This window comes from Taurulus bubalis (genome assembly GCF_910589615.1).
Source record: "Taurulus bubalis genome assembly, chromosome: 16".
Classification (NCBI taxonomy): Eukaryota; Metazoa; Chordata; class Actinopteri; order Perciformes; family Cottidae; genus Taurulus; species Taurulus bubalis.
Genome location: NC_136604.1, coordinates 19,002,322 through 19,028,960, shown reverse-complemented (window position 1 = coordinate 19,028,960; position 26,639 = coordinate 19,002,322). Strand labels below are relative to the sequence as shown.

The 26,639-nt window shown below is 41.2% G+C and overlaps 1 protein-coding gene across 1 annotated transcript; it reads right to left on the bottom strand.

Annotated features, from left to right (window-relative positions):
• Positions 1-1,324: 1,324 nt before the first annotated feature.
• Positions 1,325-25,764, bottom strand: slc66a2 (solute carrier family 66 member 2; the record flags this gene model as incomplete). Its single annotated transcript, XM_079232344.1, has 4 exons — positions 1,325-1,535; positions 12,553-12,769; positions 24,593-24,726; positions 25,562-25,764. The coding sequence occupies 4 exons, from the start codon at positions 25,762-25,764 to the stop codon at positions 1,325-1,327; spliced, it is 765 nt and encodes a 254-aa protein (XP_079088470.1).
• Positions 25,765-26,639: the final 875 nt, after the last annotated feature.

Below are 26,639 nucleotides of genomic sequence, written 5' to 3'. Positions count from 1 at the left end.
GCGGGGATATCAAGGGACGTTTTTTTGGGGGGGATTCTCAATATAAATAATACACTTCAGACATGATGGGAAGTGAAGATACGATTGAACATATTCAGAAATATCAAAATGAGTAAAAAATGAACTAAAAAGGATAATTTGGCTGTAATTTCTGTTGGCAATAATGACCGTTCCAATAATTTCTGATCTTCGAGATGTCGCTGCCTCTCCAGATCTCAGTAACTTTGTGCGTATAATGTGATTCTTACAGAGTGATGGACGCTATTGCTGCACCTCCATCTTGTTATTCAGACCGTGGCCTTAAACTCGCTTTGTGTTTAATCAACTCCTTTGGCGTTTGTTTTTTATCATTATTGTGGAATGAAAATGATCAGAATATAAGTTATACAAATGTCATCAACAGCTTCAATATAAAAATCTTGGCGTTTGGCCTTTCGGCCGACTGTACGCAGCCTGAAAACCGGTCGTGATGTTTCATAATGTTTTTTTTTACGGCCCTCACCACCAAGGCCGCTAATGTGTATCATCATTTGTTTCGTTTTTCTTTCAAAAAAGCCAAGACAATGCATCTTCAATGCCTTTGGGATTTTTCATCTTTTTTTCGGTGAAGTGGGATTGTAAGAAACTAGAGGCGATTTAATTCCTCTGTTAACACACAACACTTTGTGTCACCGCACATGGCGACCAACCATCTGTCCAACAAGCGGTAGACTGACCAGCATTTCTCCACCGTGTTGGGAAAACAACACAAATAACAAATACCATTTTGTACATTCAGTAACGTTGTCTGTTAGGATCGTTTTTAGTTGAGTCATACGTGTATATTGCCGGCAACGCAGCAAGCCGTGTGTGACCGTGTGGGGTTTAAGGCAAGAGGGTCCATGCAACCACCATCAGCTGATGTGGATGACAAAAGCTGGTCCTTGAGCACAGATTCCAGCGCATACATTTGCAGTTATTGACTCATCTGCATAATATTCTCCACATGCACAGGTTGATTCAAGGATATATTCTTTCAGAAGTCTGCATTGTCTGTGGGATAAATAAACGAGAAAAAAAAGGAGGCGTTTGTTTGGAACGAGTGTCCTTCGGGTTTCGCTGCAGACGCCGACACCGCCAAGTGTCTGTCCATGCCTCAAGTGTGTATGTGCATGCCTTATTCATGTGTGTGTGTGTGTGTTATTGTATACTAGAGGGTGAGCAGCCTGCATCAGCTAAAGGTGCGTTGGTGCTCATGCATGTTTTGATGTCCGCAGCTGCTCTCCAAACGCTTCCTCACTGGTGTTTGTGAGCCTTGACGTCCGCAGAGAGCCGGCAGCGGCTTTCAGAGGGCTTTGGCACTGGTGGTGTGGGAGACAGTGTGGGACACTGGTTTCTGTGGGTAGCGGCTGTAGTAGTACACCTGGAACAGGATGGTGAAGTCCACTAAGACCTGCAGCAGGCCACATATCCAGAACTGCACGGGAGCCTGGGTGAGCAGGAAGTAGCCCGTTTTAAAGGTGTCGCCGCTGGTCCACATCAGCACCATCTTGATGCTGGGAGGAAAGAGAGGGAAAAGAGAGGATGAATCTTCTCATACAATTATAATAAAACTCATTATTGGGACATTTTATGTTACCTTTCAAAAGCCCCCCTTTCAAGCATGTTTCAAATTATTTTTATTTTAGTTTGGAATTGTGGTGACACTTTTAATTCATGTCAGATTGATTGTGGCAGCTCAACAATTGCTGCCACATTTAGCCACCCAACTCCTGCTAGCTAGAACGGCAACAATGTCAAAGTTAAGATGCAAAGGCTGCAGCGACCACAGAGAAAGAGAAAGACTCTTTTGGCTCTCCACAGAGCTGCGTACCTTTCTCTTGGCATTTATAGAATCAAAACTCTGAATTATCCAGCTAGCGCTAGCTGCTGCCGTTAACACGGAAACTTCTCAAGCTGAAAACCTAGCCGTGCTAGTTAGCGGGCTAGCTTAACAACAGCCTTGTTAAGCTAAATAAAACAACTCGTTAGTTACTGTGTGAATAAATAAGCCTCTAGTTTGTTGATTCAGAATGGGATTGCTGTGACTTTAGCTAACAGGAGCTAACAGGAGCTAACAGGAGCTAACTGGCTACGATTTTTGGAAAGCTATATTTTCAAACTAAAATATCTTTAAATGGATAAAAATGAACTCAATAAAGCGCAACAAATATAATTCTGACAATAAGAATAATACTTTATCTTTTTGTAAAGTTAGTTTCTAATAATTGTAATTATTTCACAAATATATTTCACAGACATGATTCATGTGGTTCCAACCATTTCCACTTGGCATTCACATCTTCTCTTTAATGCATCCTGAATAGACATAAAAGACATATTTGTGCTGTCAAAATAAAATGTGGTTACCTAGAGCACATGTTAATGAGAACAGGAAATGGGGACAGCACTGACGCTTCAGCCAAGAAAGGAATAGCTGATGTTCCTCAATAACAACCATAGGAAATTGAGTAAATGAATCATCTCAGGGCGCAAGCTTCTCATCAACTCGACATCCTGTGGCACGTTTCTAAATAAAAACTCTTCAGAGCGTCTCCGGTACACAACAAGCTGGCTGTTCGTAGTGGGCTCGTGAATCCATGGAATTGAGTTAAATGAGGAAGATGTGATTTGAGAAGGCAGAGAGTTCCTTAAAGCGTAAGCTGTGTCCTCTCGCTGGCACTGAGAAACAATGTGAACTCAACTAATGAGGTTGAAGGAAGTCTAACGAGGGGAGAAAGAACATAGGAGAAAAACCAATCCCCCCCCCCCAGGGTCCAAACACAAAACTTTCTATACATGTCACGCTCTCCACAAAAATAGACACAATACACAACTGCACTGGGGTACATCGGCTCTAAAAGTCTTAAAAGGGTTACGGGTGTTTTCCACAGTGGTTTATAACAGCATCAACACACACATCTCCGCTTCTGCAGAGCTCTGCGTTTTTTTTATTTTCGTAAACTTTTTTTTTTGAATGCTTGAAGCAGGGATACGTGTAGGCAAAGCTGGCAAAGAAAAAGGACTGAGCAAGCAAAGCACTGCATCTACAATGCACCCCTGTGCACACAGACAGGGGTCTGTGTTGAATAAGCTTTGTGGGAGCTCCTTACATTTATAGAGCGTATTCATCCCCAGTGTTATTAGCCATGCAAGATAATCCAATGCACAATGGTTAGCGGAGGTAGTAAATATTTAGAGACACGTTACTCGACTACCTCCTTCCACGCAATACCTGTGATACCTGTGATACCTGGCTTGTTGTTGAGATGTTTTCATGTAGTCTTTAAAAAGCTGTGTGCTGCTAAAATAAAATGCAATCAATCTCTATTGTACAAGGGGTGGAGCTAGAAATCCTAGAATAACTATACGGACAGCCCTGTCCTCCTACTGTTGGTCTGGGGCTGTTATTATTTCTTTTGGGGAAACCATAATGCTGCAACACACAATTATATTCTAGACAATAGGTTGCTTACAACTCTGTGGCAAACCCAACATTAACAACCGCCCCCCGCGCAGCATGGCGCCGTGTTTTACCCAAAGCCGGCGACATTTTAACTCTCGGCCACCAGTAATAAGAGTCAACCATGTGGAAATATTGCATTTAAAAAAGAAATATGTTGACCCTAATGCTCATGCTTTTGATTTGAGATATTCTATTATTATCTATTATAATTGTTTGCTTAGCAATTTGAGTGAACCAACCCTTAACGCACAATCATTTACAGATGAATGGAAAAAGTAATGGAAAGACCCATCTAGTCTGTTTAATGGCACTTTCTTCTGAACAGCTGTGTTCTTGTTCAGGACACTTTTCACATCATGATTTGTCTTCATTGTGTTCCACTGATGCAACAAAGATCAATCCCCAGCTTTCTTCTCATAATAGGGTCATAACGACTAAACCACGGCGGCGTCAAGTATATCGTCCTGGAATTCGTCACAGGATTTTGCCTCGTGTCCCGACCCCTGTGGATCCTCTGCTGTAACGTACTGAAACAAAACAAGTCGTGCAGCAAAGCTTCGTTTCACCTGGAGGGTTCGACAATAGAGAAACCAGTCTCTGCGTTTGCAGATTCCATTCTCTTTCTGTAAGCCTCTTAACAGATGTAAAAAAGATGGATGAGAGATAATCTAGTGTCTCTCCAAATGTCTGTCTGTCTTTCAGCCGTCGTCAGGGGCAAAAGCTTTGCAGCCAAATCTCCTCGTGCGTTATTCATGCGGCCAGCTTCACCTTAGCCCTTTTCATTTGGGAGGCCAATTTGTGCAAACCTCGGCCTTTTTCCTCATACTCCTTTCTTACTTTCCCTGCAGCATCTCTAAATGTCCCCTCGAGCTTCCATTTTCACATACTTTTTTCTTCTTCTCCATAAACCCACTCTCAACAGCACTTCTCTTTCTCTCTGTCCATTCATCTTCCCACCAGCTCCTTCGCCTCTCTATACCTGTTTGCATTTGCCTCCCCTCCCTGCCTGCCGTCCTCGCACTCCTCTTCCTCAGTAAGGATCTTGTTAGCTCTGTGGAAAGAGACGCTTTCTCCCCTCCTCAGCGGCTGCTGTAATGATGATAATAATGATGCAAGAGGCCAGATTCGTGTTTGATCAATGCCTCCGCTAGTTCCCTAACAAGAAGTAACGCAGGGGGGGCCAGTAGGGGAGGAAACAGGGTGCAAACATGTCCGGCTACTAATTTATCTCCTTCTCCCAAGACGAGTATAATAAAAAGGGAGGAGGAGAGAAAGCACGCCGAGCTCTGCAGAAGTCGAGCTGCACTGGACCAGACAACGAAAAGATGCACACACACACACACACACACACACACACACACACACACACACACACACACACACACACACACACACACACACACACACAGATGCATTGAAGGTTAAAGCACACAGAATGTTTATGTTTCGGCTATTTTAGGACAAGATGAGTGCATTGGCAAAGAACTACAGCTATTTTGGAACGGATTCAGAGTAAAAAAAAAGAGACAGACTTTGTAATATTGACACAGGAGATGTAAAGCTGTAGTGGGCACAAGTCCTCCAGTGTAAGTGCTGCACAGGTTCTGTTGTACGGCTCAAGTTCTTACTCGCTAGTTGCTCTGCAGCAACAGACAACAGAGATAGACTGTGTAAACACTGGAGCATCACATGTGGCAGCAAACCAAATATTACAGGTTCTGCTACGTGCAATTATTAACAATTTCTCAGGCTTTTCTTCTTTGTATTTATTTACTTATTTTCTTCTTCATTTAACCCAAAAATGTAAAGTTACCTTAAATATTTCATTAGTTGTTTGTTGCTTTTTATAGAAAAAAAACTGCTTGAGGGAACAACGTAAATGCCAATTCTTTGTTAAGTGTATGCAGCACAAACATGTATTTTTGGGATTTAATATTCAGTGGAGTTCAGAAAGAGTAGGAAATACCAAATGCTAACCTAGCTAGCGGTAATTTGAAATAGCATTACTCTGCAGCTTTCAGTGGATCTCTTAGGATTCAGCCGTTATTCCGCCGGTTTCCAAACTCTGATGCCACAGCAGAGAGTCCGGTACCGAATCATAGAGCACTCACTAAAATACTTAAAAACTGGGAGGTATTGCTGGGAGAAGTTCAGAGGGAAATGATTTGGGAAGAACAAAGCCAATGTCCAAACATGAAAGCCGTCCCTGTTTTAATACTGAAGGAGCCTGTTTGCTGAGGCAAGGCAGTGCAATACAAACACAACGACAAAATGTTGTTCTAAAAAGACAGAAATGCTGGAAGTATCTAACTCAGATTTCTGACACATATTGACTTCACCTGAGCTTTAGAAAGCAGACAGTGGATTCTTGTCCACGAATCCTCAAGTGACATTTTTGTAAACGATGATCTCTCTGTAGTCTCTCCAAGTTTTTAATCAATTCCCGCAATAGTGGAAGAAGAAAACGCCACTCCACCTCTGTTATGGGACAACTAGGAGTTGGTTTATGGAACCAAGTCCCCAGTCAGGTGGTTTTATAGCATTATGTCAAAATGGTGAATTTAAAAGAATGTCAAACGGACAAAAAAACGATATATACATACATTTAAGATCAATATTTAATTTCTGGTTTGTTTCAAGTATTAATTTGAGAACTATTCCTGGGACTATTTCCACTATCGTCATTTATGTGCACAATTAAAATGCAATTAAAACAGATTGATGGAAAGACACTTGGTTTCCAGTAAAGAGAGAATATTACTGTAAAATAAAAACTGGTTTTAAGACACAGGAAATAACGTGACCCTGTCCTTAAAGGACGAAGAGGGAAACTGGACGGGGAAGGGTTCCCCTGATGAAGTATCATCTCACACAGCACTGGGGATATTGAATGAAAACCATTTATCACTGTGCAAATATTTGCTGAGCTCGGAGGTTTGATGCTCGCTGAGCATTTGGTCTCGCCCGTCATTCAGTTGTCTTATAGCATATGGGCTGTGAGAGGATTACCATTTTGTGGAGGAAGCAGTTTAGATGCACTTGCATTGAGTTTCCTGGAACAAGATATTTTAGATATTTTAGTAGAGGCCACGTTAATGATCATGATGGCTTTGTGGTCCTCGCCGACATCATCCCTATCGTGTTTTGCCTTAAATAAATGATGTGCAGCTAGTTTTGTGAGACAAACGCAGAGACGTTTCCCCGATAAAGACTTCACTCCCGGTGCCAAATATCACCCGAAACGAACAGAAACAAATGAATTTAGTGGTGATGCGAGCAGACGGGCGGGGGATCCAAAGGTTCTCCAGCTGCATTGATCTGCTGCAGGGAGCCAGAGCCGCTCTGTTCCACAGCCATGCTGCACAAAGCAGCGGCCACAGGGGTGATGGCCCAGCAGCATCGGTAGTCAATACAGATCTACCCCAGCACGTGTGTGTGTGTGTGTGTGTGTGTGTGTGTATGTGTGTGTGTGGACAGCAGCCTGCAGGCTAAATAAGGCTCTGGCACTCTTATGTAGCATACTGGGATGCAGCTCAACACCACATGCCTTTTAAGGCTGCAATAGACTGTCTACATGTCCCATCGCTGTGCTTTATGTTTGTCTGTGAGTGTTTTTTTTGTTTTTTTTGTTTGATGGCATGCTGTCCAGTATCAGCACCAACCTCTGGCTCTCCAATCTGGGCACCATCTAATAATAGTTGCCAGCCTGACAACTATTAACACACAACCCTGTCATCCCCCCTCGCACGGCACACACAAACACCTTTAATCTGACCTAAGATCCGTCTTCAAGTATTTACGGTTGCACTGGCTGAGATAGTTCCACTTGGTTCCACTTAGTAAAGTATGTCGATTTACGTTTTCTGTTGGAACTTTGTGTTATCAATTCAATGGATCGTGACCCTTGACCTCTTTAAAGGTCCACTTTGCCTCTTCTTCCACGTCTCAAGGGTTCGGATAAGCTGTAAAACGAGAGGTGTGGGAGGCCAGCTAGTGTTATTGAGATGTTTTGGCTTGATAACGGCACCAGAGTGCAGAGTGATAACCATCTTCTACAGAAAGGATAGGGCCCTCCGGCAGACGAGCAAAACTATAAAAGCTGCATCGCTTTTTAATGGCACAAAGAAGGACGAGGTCGCTGTTTTTCAGTTCAAATATGGGAAATTTATGAAAGAAAAAAAGAAAGAATCTAAAAAGGTTATTTGGAGCCAAAGAGAACACACACACACACACACACACACACACACACACACACACACACACACACACACACACACACACACACACACACACACTGCAAGAAACGAATTACCATAAAAGTCGGGTTACGAGCCGCTACTACCTTCGGTCAGTGTCCCTGTTAGCTCCCCGCTGCAGCTAGCGGGGCAGTAGCAGCAGCAGCAGCAGCTAGCAGCAGCAGCTAGCAGCAGCGCTAGCTAGCAGCAGCGCTCCTAGCTTGCTACAGCAGGGACACTGACAGGTGGTAGGAGCGGCTTGTAACCCGACTTTTACGGTAAAAGTGTGTTTTTATGCTGAAACGTAGGTTGCAGATATTCATTTATCTTACTAACTGCGGTAGTAAACAAGCATTGCTTCGTGGAGTTAGATAAACTTACAGTAGCTAACCAGATTATTTTGTGAGGTTAAAGGTTATACAATAATAATTTAGGACGAACACATGCAATGGGGCAGTATTTCCCGCACTGTTGGAGCTAACATTCAGTTAGTAAATAATCAACTTGACAGTAAGTTATAATCAAGACGTTTCTCTTGTATAGATAGCAAGCTGAGCCTCCAAATAGGGGTTCTGCTTTAACGATACAGTGTCATACTGATAATACGATAACACAGAGTCTCTCTGGTGCCAGAAACAATGCCAAGTTGGCCGGTTGTTGGTTCGCAATGACCGAGCCTGCTTTGGTCTCGTTGTTTAAAAAGATTCCTGAGACTTTAGAGTAGTAAATCTGCCCCTGTTGTTATCGTACACTGCAGAAGTTGAAAGGTAGTAAAAGGGACACTTGCGGGTCGTAAAAAAGAAAGAGTATAGTCAAGATAATAAAGAGTTTAACAGGATAGAGAATAACGCCGCCGCCATCGTCACATTAATACAAACCCCGAGGGCCCATTATGCTAACGGAGCAGTTAGCGGTGTCACACAGCATCAGTGAGGTTAACGGGGAACCTGGGGGTCAATGAGCTTCAGCGATGTCCCCTAGGGGCCAACGCCTCTCCACCAACAACTCCATCCATAGTTCATTATTAAAAACTGCTTTGCTACTGTCCGTAATGGAACAATGCTGCTGTGTATACATGCCGAGGACAACTTTTGCTCTGGCTGCACCCCATGCCAGCTCGGGAGGAGTGTATACAAGACGGGGAAGACATTTGTTACCAGTCGGAGCGTCCTGGCCTGGCCGATAACTGGGAGGAGGTTCTTGGGATCCGAGGCTGCATATTTACCAACCATTCATGAGCAATGGGACGTGAAGTGGATTTAGTTTGCTCCGATGTAGATTTGCAAGAATCTTTCGGCGTACGAGACAAACATGCTTGTGAATCCATTGCAGCTCCTATCGGACTGTCCGATTGCGGCCTGCAAGTTATTTTAACTGGTTGAATAAAATAATGAAGGCCACATTTATAATTTACCGTAGAAAACATACTTGAATACGACATTGTTACTTAGGAGGCAGTATTAGCATCCAGACTGGCTTTGTAGGATGCAGTACCTTACGGGATTTTTGAACATTGACTTGTTTGATTTTCGTTCTTTTTTGTTCCACGCACTTACGGGAAAGAGGCACTATGCTTCACTTCTCCGGTCTGTTTGTTTCTTATCTTTGCAAAATGCATGTGTGCTTACTCATTCTCACACACACACACACACACACACACACACACGTTCATTAAATCCCTAACCCTCACATCTGCAAGTTAAAACACCTTTTTTGCTTTGAAAAATTGCACTTCAAAAGCAAAAACATCCACACTTTAGAAGATTTTTGCGTTCTCCTCCTGCACACACACACACACACACACACACACACACACACACGCACACACACACGCAGAAACCTTGAACGGAGTGCGGAGGTAAAGTAACCTAGCAACAGCCTGCCAGACTCAACAGGTTGTGAACAGAGGGACGAGAGGAGACAAACAATACACAGAACTGGAAATGACAACGTCCTCCTCGGCCTCCCATGGCAGCTTTTACTGCACCGGCAAAAAAACAGAAACGTCTTGACACAGGTTTCCTACTGGCTGGCTATTTTAGAATTAATTTGGCTACATTTCACAAGTTTCAATTTGCAAAATACGAAATAATATACTCCTTTTCTTTGGCCTTAAAACATAACATTAAAATGTCTATATCACTTATAATACAGCCTGCTGTTCCTTTATTAGTTCATCACAATATTGTAATCATCACTGTAATTGAATCGTTGTTGCATTTGGAAATTAAAGGAATGGAAATGATGTAAAATAAGGATTCTTTCATTTTAAGAATGTTTTTTCCGTATTTTTGTTTAGCTATATCCGTTATTGCCTCTCCACATAACAGTTTCTATTGGTTGTGGGGGAGTCCGCCATTCCCATGGATTCAGATTGCCTCGCTAATAAGAGATTTTCTACATGAAAAGCTTCTATTGAGGTTTTCAAATGAGGCTTTGAATGTCTGCCATCATATTTGATGATGTCATCACCCTTTGTTGTGGTTGTATAAATGGTATTTATGGTGGCGTATTCATGGCCAAACTGTTTTTGGCCTCTATGAAAATGTTAGCATGGTACAAAATATGGAAATTATTCCATCTATTTTTTTTCAATAAATTCTAACTTTTGGACTTATTGGAAATGTTTGGATCAATTCAACTAGAATTTGAATGTCAACAGATGGACCACTTGCTCTTCTGTTGTACGGCTGCTAACGTGTTCGCTGAGTTTTTCATTTTGAAAGCTTGCTGTGAAAATTGAGTAAACTAAATCTGTTTAGGAGTTAAGAAACACAAAAATACTGTGAATGACAGAAAACCGCTATTGGGCAATTTGTCCTATTATGTATTTCTGCATCCATTGTAGTGCTTAGTGACTCAGGTCATCTCCATGGGTTACTGGTCAAATACAGACGACAGCATAATTTATTTTTGGGGCTCTTTCTAAAACATTAATAGCAATTATTAGGTTTTGTTGTCAGGACTTCAGGGCTTTTTTCAACAATTAGAAGGGAAGAAATCAATTAAAGGAAGTAGCATTCACACAAATTTATGCTTCTGCAGCGGCTGAATAGACCAGAATGCACTGCAAACAACAACAAAAGTTGTGTTTGGAGTATAGGGTGTATTTATGATATATCCTAAAGAAGTCCAACCTGTTGAAATGCATTCTGGGACCAAAGAAAACATCCGACTGATAACGTCACACAAGAAGAGATCCACTCTTGATCCACTAATCACAAAATACATTGGACTTACAAGAGTAACCAAGGGTGAATTCCTCCCGTAAGCCTTTACTGTAGACGTGTCGGGTGGTGAGGAAGAACAAAGAAATGTAAAATAAATAAGGCATGGGCCAGAGAGGGTATGGGAAGCCCAGCGTGGGAGCTGTCATGGCCGGCTAAGTGGACAGGCAGCTCTGCTGGAGCTCCGTTATCTGTGTGCTGCAGAGAGTGAACCAGCAGAGAGAGAGGTGGGGGTGGGGGGGGGCATGCACACACACACACACACACACACACACACACACACACACACACACACACACAGCCAGAGAGCTTTTTATCAGGACTGCGTGTGGAGTATCTCAAACTCACAAGACATTATCAGTTTCATCTTCTCAAATACTTTTTTTCAACATTTGACTTTATGATATTTCTTTCGTATCTGATTCTAATTCCGTGGCGCTGTTGGGTCTTTGTTAATCCATTTATCTCTCACTGCTTTTTCATTAAGTGCTCCACACTTAAAGTTGCGTACACTCTTTTAAAAAAGCAGTTTGGTACCACTAACGAGTAGTAACCACCTGAATTAATCATGATTTGCAGTATTAAAACACGTTTATAAAGTACATATGTAAATCATTATATGTATAAATAAATGCATTAATAAATTACTAAAACTTTATAAATCTATACGTCCTTAATACTTAATTTACAAATGGGGAAGTATGAAAACTCAATCATGAAATGCATAATAGTCAAGCTTATTAATCAAGAATGAAACATTTATAACTGTGTTTATGAATTGCAGACTAATGAGTTACGAATGAGTGTTCATGTTGGAACAATGCTTTATAAATGAAGACTTAAGTGTTTATTCATGCTTTACTAATGCTAAATAGTGTGTATTCTCTACAGTTTTGCAGGGCTTGGCTACATCACAGAATAGATTTTAAAAATGGTATATGCTCTTGAAAATATATTTCACGTCAACACCTCTAATTACAACCTGAGATTTGATGCAAATCAATTAATGAGCCAAAATGATACACCAGCAGCAGACACAGCGAGGCAGAATACCTCATTATCATATTGATTTTCAGAAGGTTAATTGTCATGTCGGCATAATAAATGGCTGTCAGGAGCTCCGTCCTTACTTCTTGTTCGACAGGTGCCAGAAATACTTAATAAGCATGTGTCGGTGGGTAATAATCATATGCGAGACAATATAATCTGGAGCCATTACTCACAAGCGTGTGCTCCAGTGCAACGCAGCCGCAGAGATGCACTCGTAAATAAAACAGGACTCTTCAGGACAAAGAGACATCATCATTAATTTAGGGACGCAACAGGCTATGTTTTGATTTCAATCTCGATGGTTAAATTATACTCGCAGCCCAAACAGTCGAAGGAAAAGAAGCAACGCCGACTTTTCAGCATTCAAAGTGCGTTTAGGCTGCGATGAGTTTTAAACTCTCCGGGGTGAGAGTTGACAATCGTGAGAGAAAAACGAGGCGAGAACTTTGCAAAAAAAAGGGCGAGAAACTGACGACTTTGGAGCAGAACAACTGCTGCTGAAGCCAAATCGGAATACGACGTGAAACTACAGAGACGTCCCGTACTGCGTCCGTACCTCATGCCCTCCGTGGACTTGTTCTGGTAGTTGCAGTAGAGCTGCGGAGTGCCCAGCATTGCTTCTGTGAAGACGGCCAGGAAGCCCAGGGTCTCCACGAACAGCGCAGAGTCCAGGAAGAGGTAGGTGACGTAGGCCGCCATCAGCGTGAAGGCCAGCACGCACTGCATGTAGTCCAGGAAGCGACTCCACAACCAGAAGTAGCTCCAGTCGAAGTCTAAAAAGGTGCACAACAGGGAAATCTCAAATGAGGCCACAGAAACGACCAACTCTAGGGAGTGCGGTTCTCAACCAGCTGGCCAACACTGGCAGAATAACAGAGACATTGATTGATGTGCGCAGATCCTGTAAAAATAAAGTAGTTATGAAAACAAAAAAGAGACATGGAACAGTAATGTTGTTCCTGGTTGAGACAAAAATCACAGTTGAAGAGCTTCACTCCAATGGGAGTCAGAAATGTAGCTTGTGGCCCCGAGAGGATGCAATATTTATTACATCCAAAAATACAAAAGTGCTGTCGTCCCAAAAAACAAGCAACGATCAGTGAGTAAAAGTGAAGTCAAATGTATTTATATTGTCACATGAGTCAGAAACTTCTTTAAAATAGCGTTTCAGTAATGACTAGTGTATGAAAACGTCTACATTCATGACAAATGTCTGGGTGGTTTATAAGCTGTGCTACAAGTAATCACATTTTTCTTTTCCCCCACACTTCTCCAGCCCCGGAGGAATTAATCATCTACAAATCCTGTTTGTTCTCCTTTTTTTATTATTTATTTTCGCTGCATCTAGTTAACAAAAGGAAGCAAAAACTTCATTATTGTGAACATTTTTAACTAACTTCACACTTGAGTTGCGAATTTTCACACACCTCCCACAAGCCCCTTCTTGTATTCAGTAAAAAAAACTAAAAACTATATGTCACTGCCATAAATAGGCCGCCTGAACTGCACACGATTTGGACTCCATTCAGCTTCTTGCAGGTCTTGAGGGAGGAGGCTGTGTGAGGAAGGTTAATAAAGGTTATTATTATTATTGCAGAAATGGGATGTGTGTGAATCTGGATGACTGATGAATGATTAAAAACTCTGTTTTCTGCCCCAACGAGCACAACAACACCGGCTTCCTGCCATGAGCCACTCAGCCGTTACTAACCAAACCACGAGAACCTCCAGAGGCCGCAAAGCGCCGACCACCTCTAGGTGCTACGTTAACGACAGCCGATGAGGGAACAGGTGCAACAAGCGGCGTCAGACATCTCAACCTCTAACTTCTTCTCTGTAACAAACCCACTCAACATATCCTTGTGGTATAAATGATGCGAGCGAGCGCCCAAGTAGCTGCTGGTTTAATGTGCGAGCGGAGGACTCCTGAAAAGAGTTTATCGTGATAATCTAATCATGGCCGAGAGCAAAAGATGTTGCTTCACTGATGCAACGTAAATGAGATTCCCCCAATCCTCAAATGCAATAAAGCCGATTTGTTTAATCGCGTTTAAATGAGGCTCTCTTTATCCAAGAGGCTCATCTGAGCACTCCAAGGAGGCTTCTACTGTATAACCCTCCAGAGAAGTGCCTATACAGTCGATCAAGCCCAGAGAAATAAATAAATACATATAATATCGTAGCATTGTTTGGAATAACTTCACCACTAAATACCTGCTATTTATCAGGACTTCATCAAATCAGAAGTGAGAGTTACAATCCTGTATGACATTTCAGATCCTGATTTAATTAGATATTGTTTCATTAGAGAGTTAACTGACCGATTCTGACATTTAGATGGTATTTCTACCCAAAGACGCACGTCAATTGGCAATATCGAGCCAATCACATTCCACCTTTTTAATCGAGTAAACCTCAAAGAGCAATTCAGATCTTCTGTCTCTCAAAACGGCACACTCCTCACACCAAGAGGCACAATGCCGAACCTTAAACTGCGTGACAATGCAGCGTTGAACACAAACAAGCAAACAGGGCTTGTATTTTTGTTCGGAGCATAATCAACACGAAAGTCCTTTGAGCGCTGTTGTGCGAGCTGTATAGCTGTTTATTCTGGAGGTGTTCTGGAGCCCTGCTGGCAGCAGAGGACTGTGAATCTGGGCCAACTAGCACCAGGCTGGTGCCGCATGATAACAGCCAAACACAGGGGGAAAATATCGGGGGCAATAGAGCAGCAGCGTTCAACACACACCAGGCTGCTAAAGGCACGCACAGCTTAAACGTGTGAGATATTTAATGTATGGCTCCAAGTGATGATACAACTGGGCCCGGTTTGGATAGCATAAAAAAATAAAAAAAACACTGCGGTAGTAGTTGGCAGGAGCAGAGGAAGCATTTACAGTGCTTTTCTTTGCTGTTGGCTAGTTAGCGAGCTAACAGTGTGTTCCAATTAAGCAGGTTTTTGGAGTAGAGACCGAGGCTACACGCAAAACAGTGTCACGCGTGTGTTAAATTAGCTTCAACACATTTACACAGTGTAAAAGCTAATAGAAAACACCCAAAAGGGAGCTAAAAGAAGAGGGAGACTCATTGTCTTCATTTTCAAAAACAGCACTGAATGAATGCTAACGTGTAAATAAGCTAGGTTTGTTATCACGTTAGCAAAAACAACCCCGCTGCGTTTCCGTTAGCTTGTTTCTTCCGGCTAAACTAGAATTACCGCCTCACGGTTGTGTGCCTCCCCCAAACTGGTCAAGTGAGACTTTACGTCCATGTTTGTCCAAAATTTATTCACTTCATCGTGTTGTCCTTTTGGACATTTGTGTACAATTGTAATTAGCATATCAATTCTTGAATTATGGCCAAAAACAACTTGGTTTGTGTGACGTTTGTGCCAAATTTGAAGATTTTTTTCTAAAGGCTGACAGACAACCTGAAAACATGTAACACAGAGTTATTGCTAAAGTTAGCAATATCCGTAATTATAGCTGTACTTCGATCAATACAATTTTGTTACTTTAAGATAAGATAAAATAATAATCCTTTATTAGTCCGGCAGTGGGTACATTTGCAGGATTACAGCAGCAAAAGGGGTGAAGTGATATTTAGATATTGTTAGCTTGTTTAAAGTGCGTGTCGTAGTTTTGAGCTTATATGTTCTGACATAAATGCAGTCAAATTTAGCCTCACCAATCAGCCAGTTCCATAAAATATTACCACTAAAACATTATGTAAGAACACAGCACCTCCAACTTCTTCTTTTAGTTGTTCTCAAATAGACAAATGACTTAATGTGATGTCAATGATGCTGATGATTGGGGACGCGATTGCACGGATGAGCGCCGCTTCATCTACAAGGTTTTCCTTTTCTTTTTCTTAACTTTTATCCCCAGTCACCGCTGTCAGTGCGTGGGGAGTAGAGGAGGAGGAGGAGGAGGAAGAGGAGAGATAATGCAACTCAATTTGGTGGCCAGGGATTCTGCAAAGAACAGAACACTTGTTTCTGATTAGCACAAAAAAAAAGAGGCAACATTGTGATTATGACATGCTTTTTAATTATTTGTGCAGTCTTCATGTTTTAGTGATAACACTCCTTCATGCCAGCGCTGTGCCGTCACCATCTCTTAATCCTGCGTGTGCACACTTTGAAGATGCCCGCAAAGCTGCCTTTAATGCTGAGAAGCAGCGGATGTAAAAATATATATATATATCTTGTCGGCATGGCAGTCAGTGTGTTGTACTATTCCACACACTGACCACTAATCACGGTCATACCCCGCCATACAGCCTCTCTCGCTGTGCCACTTGTTTGCCCTGGGGCATCATCCTCCTCCTCCTCTCCTTCCTCCTCCTCCTCGTCTTAATCCCAGCGCTGTGTGGGAACAGACCGGCGCTGCATACAATAGACTCCCTGTGGCGGCCAAACGTCTTGAGCACAGCTCGGTTTGAAGTCCCACCGAGCGGCGGTACGCGTGTAGGAAGACGCAGGGTCAGACTCGGAGATTTCAATCGCTTGTTTACCAACTGTTTCCTGCCAGCTTCAGTTTAGGGCCTAAAAAGAAGAAGTCTATGGGGGGTAGTTGAAATAATGGCTTGCTGTCACTCAAAAGCGGGAACATTATTATGAAAGACAGCTTTAACAGCCCGGGAAATTGAACCTCGGATTTTGACCAGCTTCATTTTCAGAAGTTTGGACAGGAAGGCTTTTTTTTTTTTTTCACACAATGACTAATGGGCTTTCACTGCCGAGTCAAAGCACAGCAACTTTTCCGCACCGCCACATAGGCTAAATGCGAGGTCTCTTCTGAGAAAAAAGGACGAAGGGCTAAAAGTCTGACTGTCTTCAGGGAGGAGACAACTGCACCTACAGGATGGAGTGATTTATTCTAAGCTGACAGATTGCCGTGGGACCAGGATGAGCAATGAGCCAGAACCAAACCATAGAAAGAAATGGAAATCTCTTGTATCGCCATGTTCCTCTGAAACATTGTTCGGCAAACATCTCTGTGGCTCGAGACCAATCAATCAGTGTGACATAATCAAGATGAACTGTGGATGAATCTTTAAACGCCCCACGACCAGCGCAGGGATAGTGAATCTGACTTTTTGTGGTACTTCTTTTATTCGTGGATGATATTCCAATAAACCAGCTGTTATTTGTTTGATGGTCCGTGACTTTAACTGCACTGTGTAATGACAAACTGTGACATCACGGTAGTTACAGCTGAAGTTACCGCTTACAGCAGAACAATGCGACCTTGAGTTCCAATACATTTTCATGCACCGCTTTTTATGGATGTGTCTGCACTGTTGTGGTTATTTATGAGCAATCCGTTCATAATCTAAGTATTAAAATGCGTAATCATGCAAAACGCAGATCTTTTATTTTTTCGCCGATAAAAACCCAAATTCCAATCACCAGGCGACCCAGATGTGCTGACGGGAATAAAGTCAAAAGATTTTCCATTCACAGGGAAGCTGATGAATCAAAAGCCGGCTGAACGAGAAGGAGGACGTGGTGGTGACAGAAAGAGCTGCTGCCTCGTCACACAAGCAGGCGAGCAACCCAGGAGTCTGAAACCACCGACGAATCTTGAAGCAGAGCTCTGTTTGACGGCTCGCTGACACAAATTCATTCCAATGCTGCTAAACAAATTCAATGAGCTCTTCAAAATAACTAAAAGTAAAGTTTGACTAGTGAAGCATGAGACACACGAGTGAAACGTAACCCCCGTGGCTACCGTCTGAACTTCTTCTAGAATATCTTACCTTTTCCCCTTTCAAATTCTTTTACCTCCACCTGAGCGATCACCAGCATTTCTGGTCCCGTCACAGACAAATGATCTGATCTTTTAATCTCCTTAAAAAAGGATTCCAGCAGGCAGTCTTCCATATAAATCACTCTGAGCTGCTATTACACCGAGATTTCTGTCGCCTGACGAAAAAAAAGAAGAAGCACAACACAGACGAGGGCCAGTCGTGTGGTTGAGGCACCGAGGGTGTTCTTTAAGAACCTCCGTACCTTACTGAGCCATCAGCAGACCAAAGTACACACCATGATGTAGAGCGCCTCGACATTACACGTTCAGATAGCCATGTTTATAGGAATACAGCCATGTATACGAATACAGCCATATCTGTATGGAATACAGCCATATCTGTATGGAATACAGCCATATATATATATATATATATAGGAATACAGCCATATCTGTATGGAATACAGCCATATCAATATAGGAATACAGCCATATCTATATAGGAATACAGCCATATATATATATAGGAATACAGCCATATCTGTATGGAATACAGCCATATCTATATAGGAATACAGCCATATCTGTATGGAATACAGCCATATATATATATAGGAATACAGCCATATCTATATGGAATACAGCCATATCTGTATTTAATACAGCCATATCTATATAGGAATACAGCCATATCTATATAGGAATACAGCCATATCCATATAGGAATACAGCCATATCTGTATGGAATACAGCCATATCTGTATGGAATACAGTCATATATATATATAGGAATACAGCCATATCTATATGGAATACAGCCATATCTATATAGGAATACAGCCATATCTGTATGGAATACAGTCATATATATATATAGGAATACAGCCATATTTATATGGAATACAGCCATATCTATATGGAATACAGCCATATCTATATAGGAATACAGCCATATCTATATAGGAATACAGCCATATATGTATGGAATACAGCCATATATATATATATATATATATATATATATATATATATATATATATATATATATATATATAGGAATACAGCCATATCTGTATGGAATACAGCCATATATGTATGGAATACAGCCATATATATATATATATATATATATATATATATATATATATATATATATAGGAATACAGCCATATCTGTATGGAATACAGCCATATATATAGGAATACAGCCATATCTGTATGGAATACAGCCATATATATATATAGGAATACAGCCATATCTATATAGGAATACAGCCATATCTGTATGGAATACAGCCATATATATATATAGGAATACAGCCATATCTATATAGGAATACAGCCATATCTATATGGAATACAGCCATATCTATATAGGAATACAGCCATATCTATATAGGAATACAGCCATATCTATATAGGAATACAGCCATATATATATAGGAATACAGCCATATATATATATATAGGAATACAGCCATATCTATAGGAATACAGCCATATCTATATAGGAATACAGCCATATCTATATAGGAATACAGCCATATATATATAGGACTACAGCCATATCTATATAGGAATACAGCCATATATATATATATAGGAATACAGCCATATATATATATAGGAATACAGCCATATCTATATAGGAATACAGCCATATCTGTATGGAATACAGCCATATCTACATGGAATACAGCCATATCTATATGGAATACAGCCATATCTATAGGAATACAGCCATACCTATAGGAATACAGCCATATATATATGGAATACAGTCATATCTATAGGAATACAGCCATATCTATATGGAATACAGCCATATCTATAGGAATACAGTCATATATATATATGAATACAGTCATATCTATATGAATACAGCTATATCTATAGGAATACAGCTATATCTATATGGAATACAGCCATATATATATATGGAATACAGCCATATCTATAGGAATACAGCCATATATATATATGGAATACAACCATATCTATAGGAATACAGCCATATCTATAGGAATACAGCCATATCTATAGGAATACAGCCATATCTATAGGAATACAGCCATATACGGGTCACACAGGAAGCTCCATTACAAGACAGCTACACTGTGCGTCATGGTCCAGCTGTTTGATGGAAGTACCTGGTGTGATAATGATGCTGTGCTGCCATGAGGATGATGATGATAATGAAGGCTAGGAGAACGTAAAAGGGAACTAACGGACCAATAAGGAAAACACACAGGTTGAGGACGCGGCCTTCTGACTAAACAACACTGGTGAGTCACTGCAGAAAGCTGCAACGTGAAGCGGTTCCACCGGACGTCTGCACGCCGACACCCGTTTGGTGCGCCGAGTTCTACCGTTAGCTCTCGGTGATTTCCTTCCTCTGATCCTTCAAGCACTGTGGCCGACCGCGGCTGCTCCGGGCCTCTAAGTGATGCCGCGTGTCTAACTAATCCACGGCTCTGCCTCACTTCTTCATTTCCTCCTCCCTCTCCATCTCTCTCTCTCTGCATTGGGTTTTCACGCCTCCATCAATAGTAGACTACAACATCCTCACCTCCCCCTCCCCTTGATATTTCTACGAGCAGCGCGAAGATCAAAGAACATGCCGTTCTGTCAATTCTAATGATGCCTGACAGAGTTGGCGGATCGATGGCCATTCATGGAGGCGCTGCAGAGACGGATTCGATACGTGCAAAGCGGAGCCGGCGACACAAGGTCCGTCCGGCCAGTGAGGGAAACATCCCGCTGCTCCTCTGATGCCAGAAACAAGCAAACATACTGAACCACAGAAAGCCACAATGTTGGGGAGAATTCTACTTCTTTTTTTTGGGAACTATTCAACAAAACAGCCAACAAAAGGGTACAAAACAGAACTTCAATAACAAACCATCTATTGTGCCAACAGTCAGTCCCAAGAGGAGAATTTCTCATTCATTATAACCTGCAGAGCCAAGTGTGTGTCTGTCCATCCCTCATCATATAAATATTGTGTTCTACTGCCATCTAGTGTCCACACTAGGAACAACAGCGCTTTATTCACTAATACTGTGTCCTTATTATACAGTGCATGCATATATACATACTACAATATGCACTATATACACTGATCGTTATAGACTTCTTACAGTTGAAGAAATCCATCTACTTAACATGCAACTGTATTAAACTCTTAAGAAAAGTGTCATGTTTTATTATGTTTGCAGCTATGCCTATGTGACCTTTGTGCATTGCATTGTGGGACAGTAGCTGTGCATTAAGTATTTTTTGGGGGAGGATTTTTTTGGTCATCCATAACTATCCATATCTAGCACTCGTAAAGCACAAGTAGTATGGATTCTTGTCAGTACAACTTCTTTAATAAGTGGCAAAATATTTCAAAATTACACAGCAGACATTTTGACAATACAGAGCAGGGAAAGCACAGGTTTCTTTTTCGAACCTGGGCAACCTGTGTGAGTGAGCAACTAAATGTGTTGCTAAAGGTTAAGTTTGCTGTGATATTTTTAACATTGGATTTGTTGGCAATAAGATAAATGTAGAATATCACCAGTAAATTGTATGTTTAAACCTCATTATCTTCTCAGAAAGCTTGATAATGTGAGACGTCTAGAGTAAGAAAATAAAAAGATAGACCAACTCTTTCAACACGAGCTATTGGCGGAAAACACACACACACACACACACACACACACACACACACACACACACACACACACACACACACACACACACACGATGACTGATGTCAATGTGTGTGCTCAGCAGACACCAGCAGCTTTTCACCCCACCCAACCGATTCATTGACTTATCCATAATAAAAAAGGGGCATTGTGTAGTTCAAGGAAACAATTAGTTGAAAAAGCCTGTTAGAAGACATCAATTTGCATAAATCAGCCATTAAAAAGATGCTTTACAGTCACATTAATGTGCACGATAAAATAAGCATGCATCGGTTTTAAAGGGCCATTAAACACACAAAAAACACATTAGTTTTAAGAGCTAATATCAAGCAATCATTTCCAACTGCAAAAACAGAAGAGTGAGAAAAAGTAGAAGACGTCAGTAAAAGTCTCATAAACAGGATAGGAGTAGGATCAGCAGGTTAGTCTTCTGTAAATCACTGAGAACTAATGTGAGAGTACAGGAGCTTTTGATTTCTACCTAAACTGTCATTTCATATAAATTATTCAACCATAAAAAAATACATGCAAAAAACTAATAATCAGATTCAGTCACACGGGGTTTCAATGAAGACGATCCTGCTTGTGAGTGAGGCGTCACATGCATGGAAAGCATCACAGCTCCGGGCATCAAACATGCGGGTGGAATGGACTCGTGCTTCATCCAGACGTGTGTTCATTCATGGTGCAAGTCATCGGTTAGTGTTGGGTGAGGGGGGGAGGGGTCACGGGGTCATCATGCACGAGACACACAGATGGAGAGGCAGATGAACTACAGCTGATGTTTCATGGCAGACACGGTAAGATCTGTACATACCCAGAAAGAGCCTCTTAAGGATTCTGACCTCCTCGTCCTTATTGTCTGTCGCTACAGGCGAAAAAATAAAAAATAAAACAGGGATAGAAAGGGGGGGGAAAGAGCTTGTTTTCTTAATTTTTCCCAGTAAAAGAAGTGAGTTATAACGTGTCAGACATCGCAATACTGTGTGACGGTAGGTCAGACATTCCAGGTCACGGTGAGTGATTACTGATACCACAAAACGGATTAGTTATGTCACTGATTATAACAGTGTTATAACTAATCCAGCACACCCCAACCCGTCAGTTTGTTCTGGTATCTGTGGCATCTCTGCAGCTTAAAGGCTCCTGAAAACATTTTATTTATCGGCTTCTTACTACAAGTGACGAGGTCCTCCACGAAGACACGCGTCTGCCAAAGTTTAAACTGTTCTGTTTGATAGATTTATGTATTTGTGGTTTTGTCAGAGCTTGTTTTAATAGTTTGAAGTCAAAGTAAAGACCTTTGCTTTTGTTTGCAACTGTCAGCTAATCAAACCACACACACAGACACACACAGACAAACACAAACACACACACACACACACACACACTGGATTAGCCTCAATTTTCTGTTAAAATCTTAATTATGTTGTTGCTTATAAACTCGCAGCTATTTGATGTTATAAAAAACCCCTGAGATTTGTTTGTAGTTTTTAGGGCAACAGCAATAGTCTTATAATTAGGTTATTGGGAGGAATCTAGCGATATGAAATGCATCATATTACAGAGGTTACAATTTAACACATTGTGATGTATTTCTATACACAATGTACTGCGATCTAAAACCTACATTTAGGACACACTGCCATTTGCATAAAATCTGAGTCATTTTAAAATCTATGGCGACGACTCTTTGCTGCATGTAAACTCTGGATTAAAAAGTGTATGAAAATCGGTACAGTATCACAAAACAGAATTTAATTAATTTTAATTAATTAACTTTGTCAGATTTTTTTTTTTACCATCAAATTCACGGCAATAAAGCAGTTATTTGCGGCCTATTTCTCAAAGTGACAAACTATTCGTGGACCTTTCATAGCTCAAAATGTATTCCATCGTGGCTGATTTGCACAAAATGCACACAACACATATGTAAAGGAAACAAAGAAAGAAATCAGCAGACTGTAAAGTCTATCTGGACATTTCTTTCTGACTCACGCTGGTTTCCAAGATGGCTGACTGGCCTACAGCTACAGGTCTTTTCCTTTTTTTTTAAAACGGAGACTAATACTACTTTCTGTAGTGGAGTGATGTCAAGTTTATTTTGTCATCTGACACTGAGCCTACGGACTTTAGCGCTCATTATCCAAGTGCGTGTGTGAGTGTGTGTGTGTATGTGTGTGTGTGTGTGTGTGTGTGTGTGTGTGTGTGTGTGTGTGTGTCCAAATCGTCAGACTGCCACAGAGACAGGGAGCACAGCGGAATCACCCATAACTGCACACAACACGTGATGCAGGCTTAAAACACATGACTTGGAAAACCCCAAAGAGCTGCTGCTTGTATGCACAGAAGAAGAAAAACATGCTCCTTAGTGTCAACTTGGGGTCTTGAATAACTTTATGAGTCTAACAGCAGAAAGACACACTGGAGGTTTGACTTCTGGAACAGAAATGTCCCATTTTAACTTCACTTTATTGCTCATGGCAGTGGGATACTTTGGTGTATTTCTCTCTCTCTCTCTTGATATTATTATTAACCCATTTGTATCCATGTATTAGTATTAACAGAAGAGGTGCCCTTGTGAATCTAGATTTTCTCCTACTAAACTTCCAACCAAATATAATATTATGCATCGATAAACTTTTTTTTTAGACTGTCTACTAATTGCAAATTGCAAATAGCAACAAAAACAAATCTATAATTTGAGATTCCGATGGATATGATCATTTTAAAAAGAGAAATACCTGTTAATTTACAAGTATTAAGATGCAGTTTGAAGTCTGTTTTATTTGTATTTAGAAGGCTGGCTTTGAGGAATTTGTTTTCGGTCATCTCTTAACAAACACATCCTACTTGCGGCAAAGTTCCCTTGTAGTCTACAACCAGGTTGAAGCAGGTTTAACTGGATTATTTATTTTTAAGGAGTGGCCCTTTGGTCGCGAGCAGACCAGGAAACACCTTGTCCAAACACTCGCATTCACACGTATTTACCTTTTTTACAAACACTCACCTACCTACGCACACTCGCTCTAGTGCATTTTTATACTCTCACACACGATCGCATCTCTATCACACACACTTTCACAAAGTAAACATAGATAACCGAGCTCCGTGACTGTAAAGAGGCCCCGCAGAGGGTTTCTGACCTATGAAGGAGCGTCTCTTGGTGTTGAGTTCAGCCGCCATGCGGACGTTGGTGCACAGGTTCAGCATGATGAGCATGGTGGCGATCATGATGATGCTCTGCCACAGCAGCAGTGTCTCGAAGTAGCGGCCAAATCTGTTGGAGATACAAAAAAAACAGAGAAATGTGTGAACTTATTAACATGCATGGAATATAGTAAAAGCTTTTCCACGTGGAAAAACACACTACACATGCTTGATTTGTTTTCTTACAGAATCTGTGCTGTGGCAAAGACAGACTCAATAAAACATGTATTAACCTCTAGGAAGATATCATACAGGACATTAATTAGTTTTTCCCCCCGCAAAAATGATCCCAGGAGGGTTTTCTCTCTCTTAAAAACCCGCCACGTACCTGGCACATTAGATGATCTGGCCAGCAACAGCTTAGTGTAAACTGCTCAGTAGTTTGATGTGCTTTAACCTACCTGGTATGTACTCCAGTTTATCTAATTAAACAAAATGCACCTATCAATTTAAGACGATTAGAACCCATACTATAAACTAGCATGCATCCAAATCCACCAGGTAACTTGTGTGATCTGTTGTAGCAATGCATACTTTATACACTGATTGTTGTGTGTTATTTTTGTGCAATACTGTTACTATATTGTGTGTGTGTGTGTGTGTGTTTACCTTAATTTTATTGTATGTGTGTTAGGAGGACCCAGCAAAATAAACTGTTCATTGTACAGAGTAACTGTCTGTTATCTGTGCATATGAAAAAGATAAAAATATCTTGAATCTTGAATCTGTTGGTCATCATTTATATCAGAATATCACATTAATCCTTGTTATATAAGGTTATATAGGTGATACGTTGGCTTATAATCAAGTACTAAATTTAGCAGATGTGTTTGTAATGGTCGGTCAGCACACACCAGGAGCTGGTCTGGTCTGGGGGACCCAGACAGGGGCCTTGCTGTGTTTACCTGAAGAGGATCCGCAGGATGTTGGCCACCAGGAGGACCAGGCACACGTACGTGGAGAACCCCTCTGCGTTCTGGGTCCGGCGGATGTCCCTGTACTGGGGCACGTAGGGCACCAGCCCCCCGAACACCATGGCCCCGGCCGCGACCCACGCCACCAGGTGGTGGAACACGGACACGATCTGGTCAAACGCCTCATCGTCCATGTTCAGCTGCGGCTCAATGGAGGCTGTCACCCGGGGGTCGATGCTCCCTTGGCTCCTTGTATTTAAAATGAATTTAAAAAACAGTAATCCGCTCGTTACGTCACGTTTCTCAACACTTCTTCAGCTGTCGTTTTTTCTTTTTTTAAACGGGGGGTGCATTAAACTCGGATGAAGAAGCTCCGAAGATTCCCGATGTTGTATAAAATGCCATCGGACTAGGTAATAAACTTGTCACAAACGGTATTCATTTCCCCTGACTGGCTCGTCTGTGTATGTTTCTTCTTCGCTGGTGTTTATTGGCGGTTGGCAAACCAGCTTGAAGGGGATTTAGCGCCATCTGTTGGACTGGAGTTTGAAGCTAGATAGATGTTTTTCCAGATAAAATAAAATAAAATAATCCTTTATTAGTCCCGCAGTGGGGAAATTGCAGGATTACAGCAGCCTCGCACACAAGAGACACCTAGTACAAAAATCAAGTAATATACATAACAGTAAAACAGTAATAAAAAAAACAGCAAAGAAGAGAATACAGTAGCAATTTTAAATTAAATATACAGACGGAATAAAAAAGTTTATAAAAGTACTTAAATGTATTTATATTGCACCAGGTTAGTGCAATTAAAGTGGCCACAGTGAATAAAGTGTCCAAGTGTCCAAAAGTGATTAAAGTGCTCGTGCTCATGGGATGTGTTAAATTGTGGATTTTAATTGGAGCCACACAGTTTGATGTATTGCTAATTGGATTTGGAGAAAAGGCAAAAATAAGCTCAACATGCATTGTTTTTTTTAAGCAAAATGTCACATAGCAAATGAAAAGTGTTTTAACAACCCATTATTTTTAAATATATGTTTACAGTACAGTAATGATTGATGGA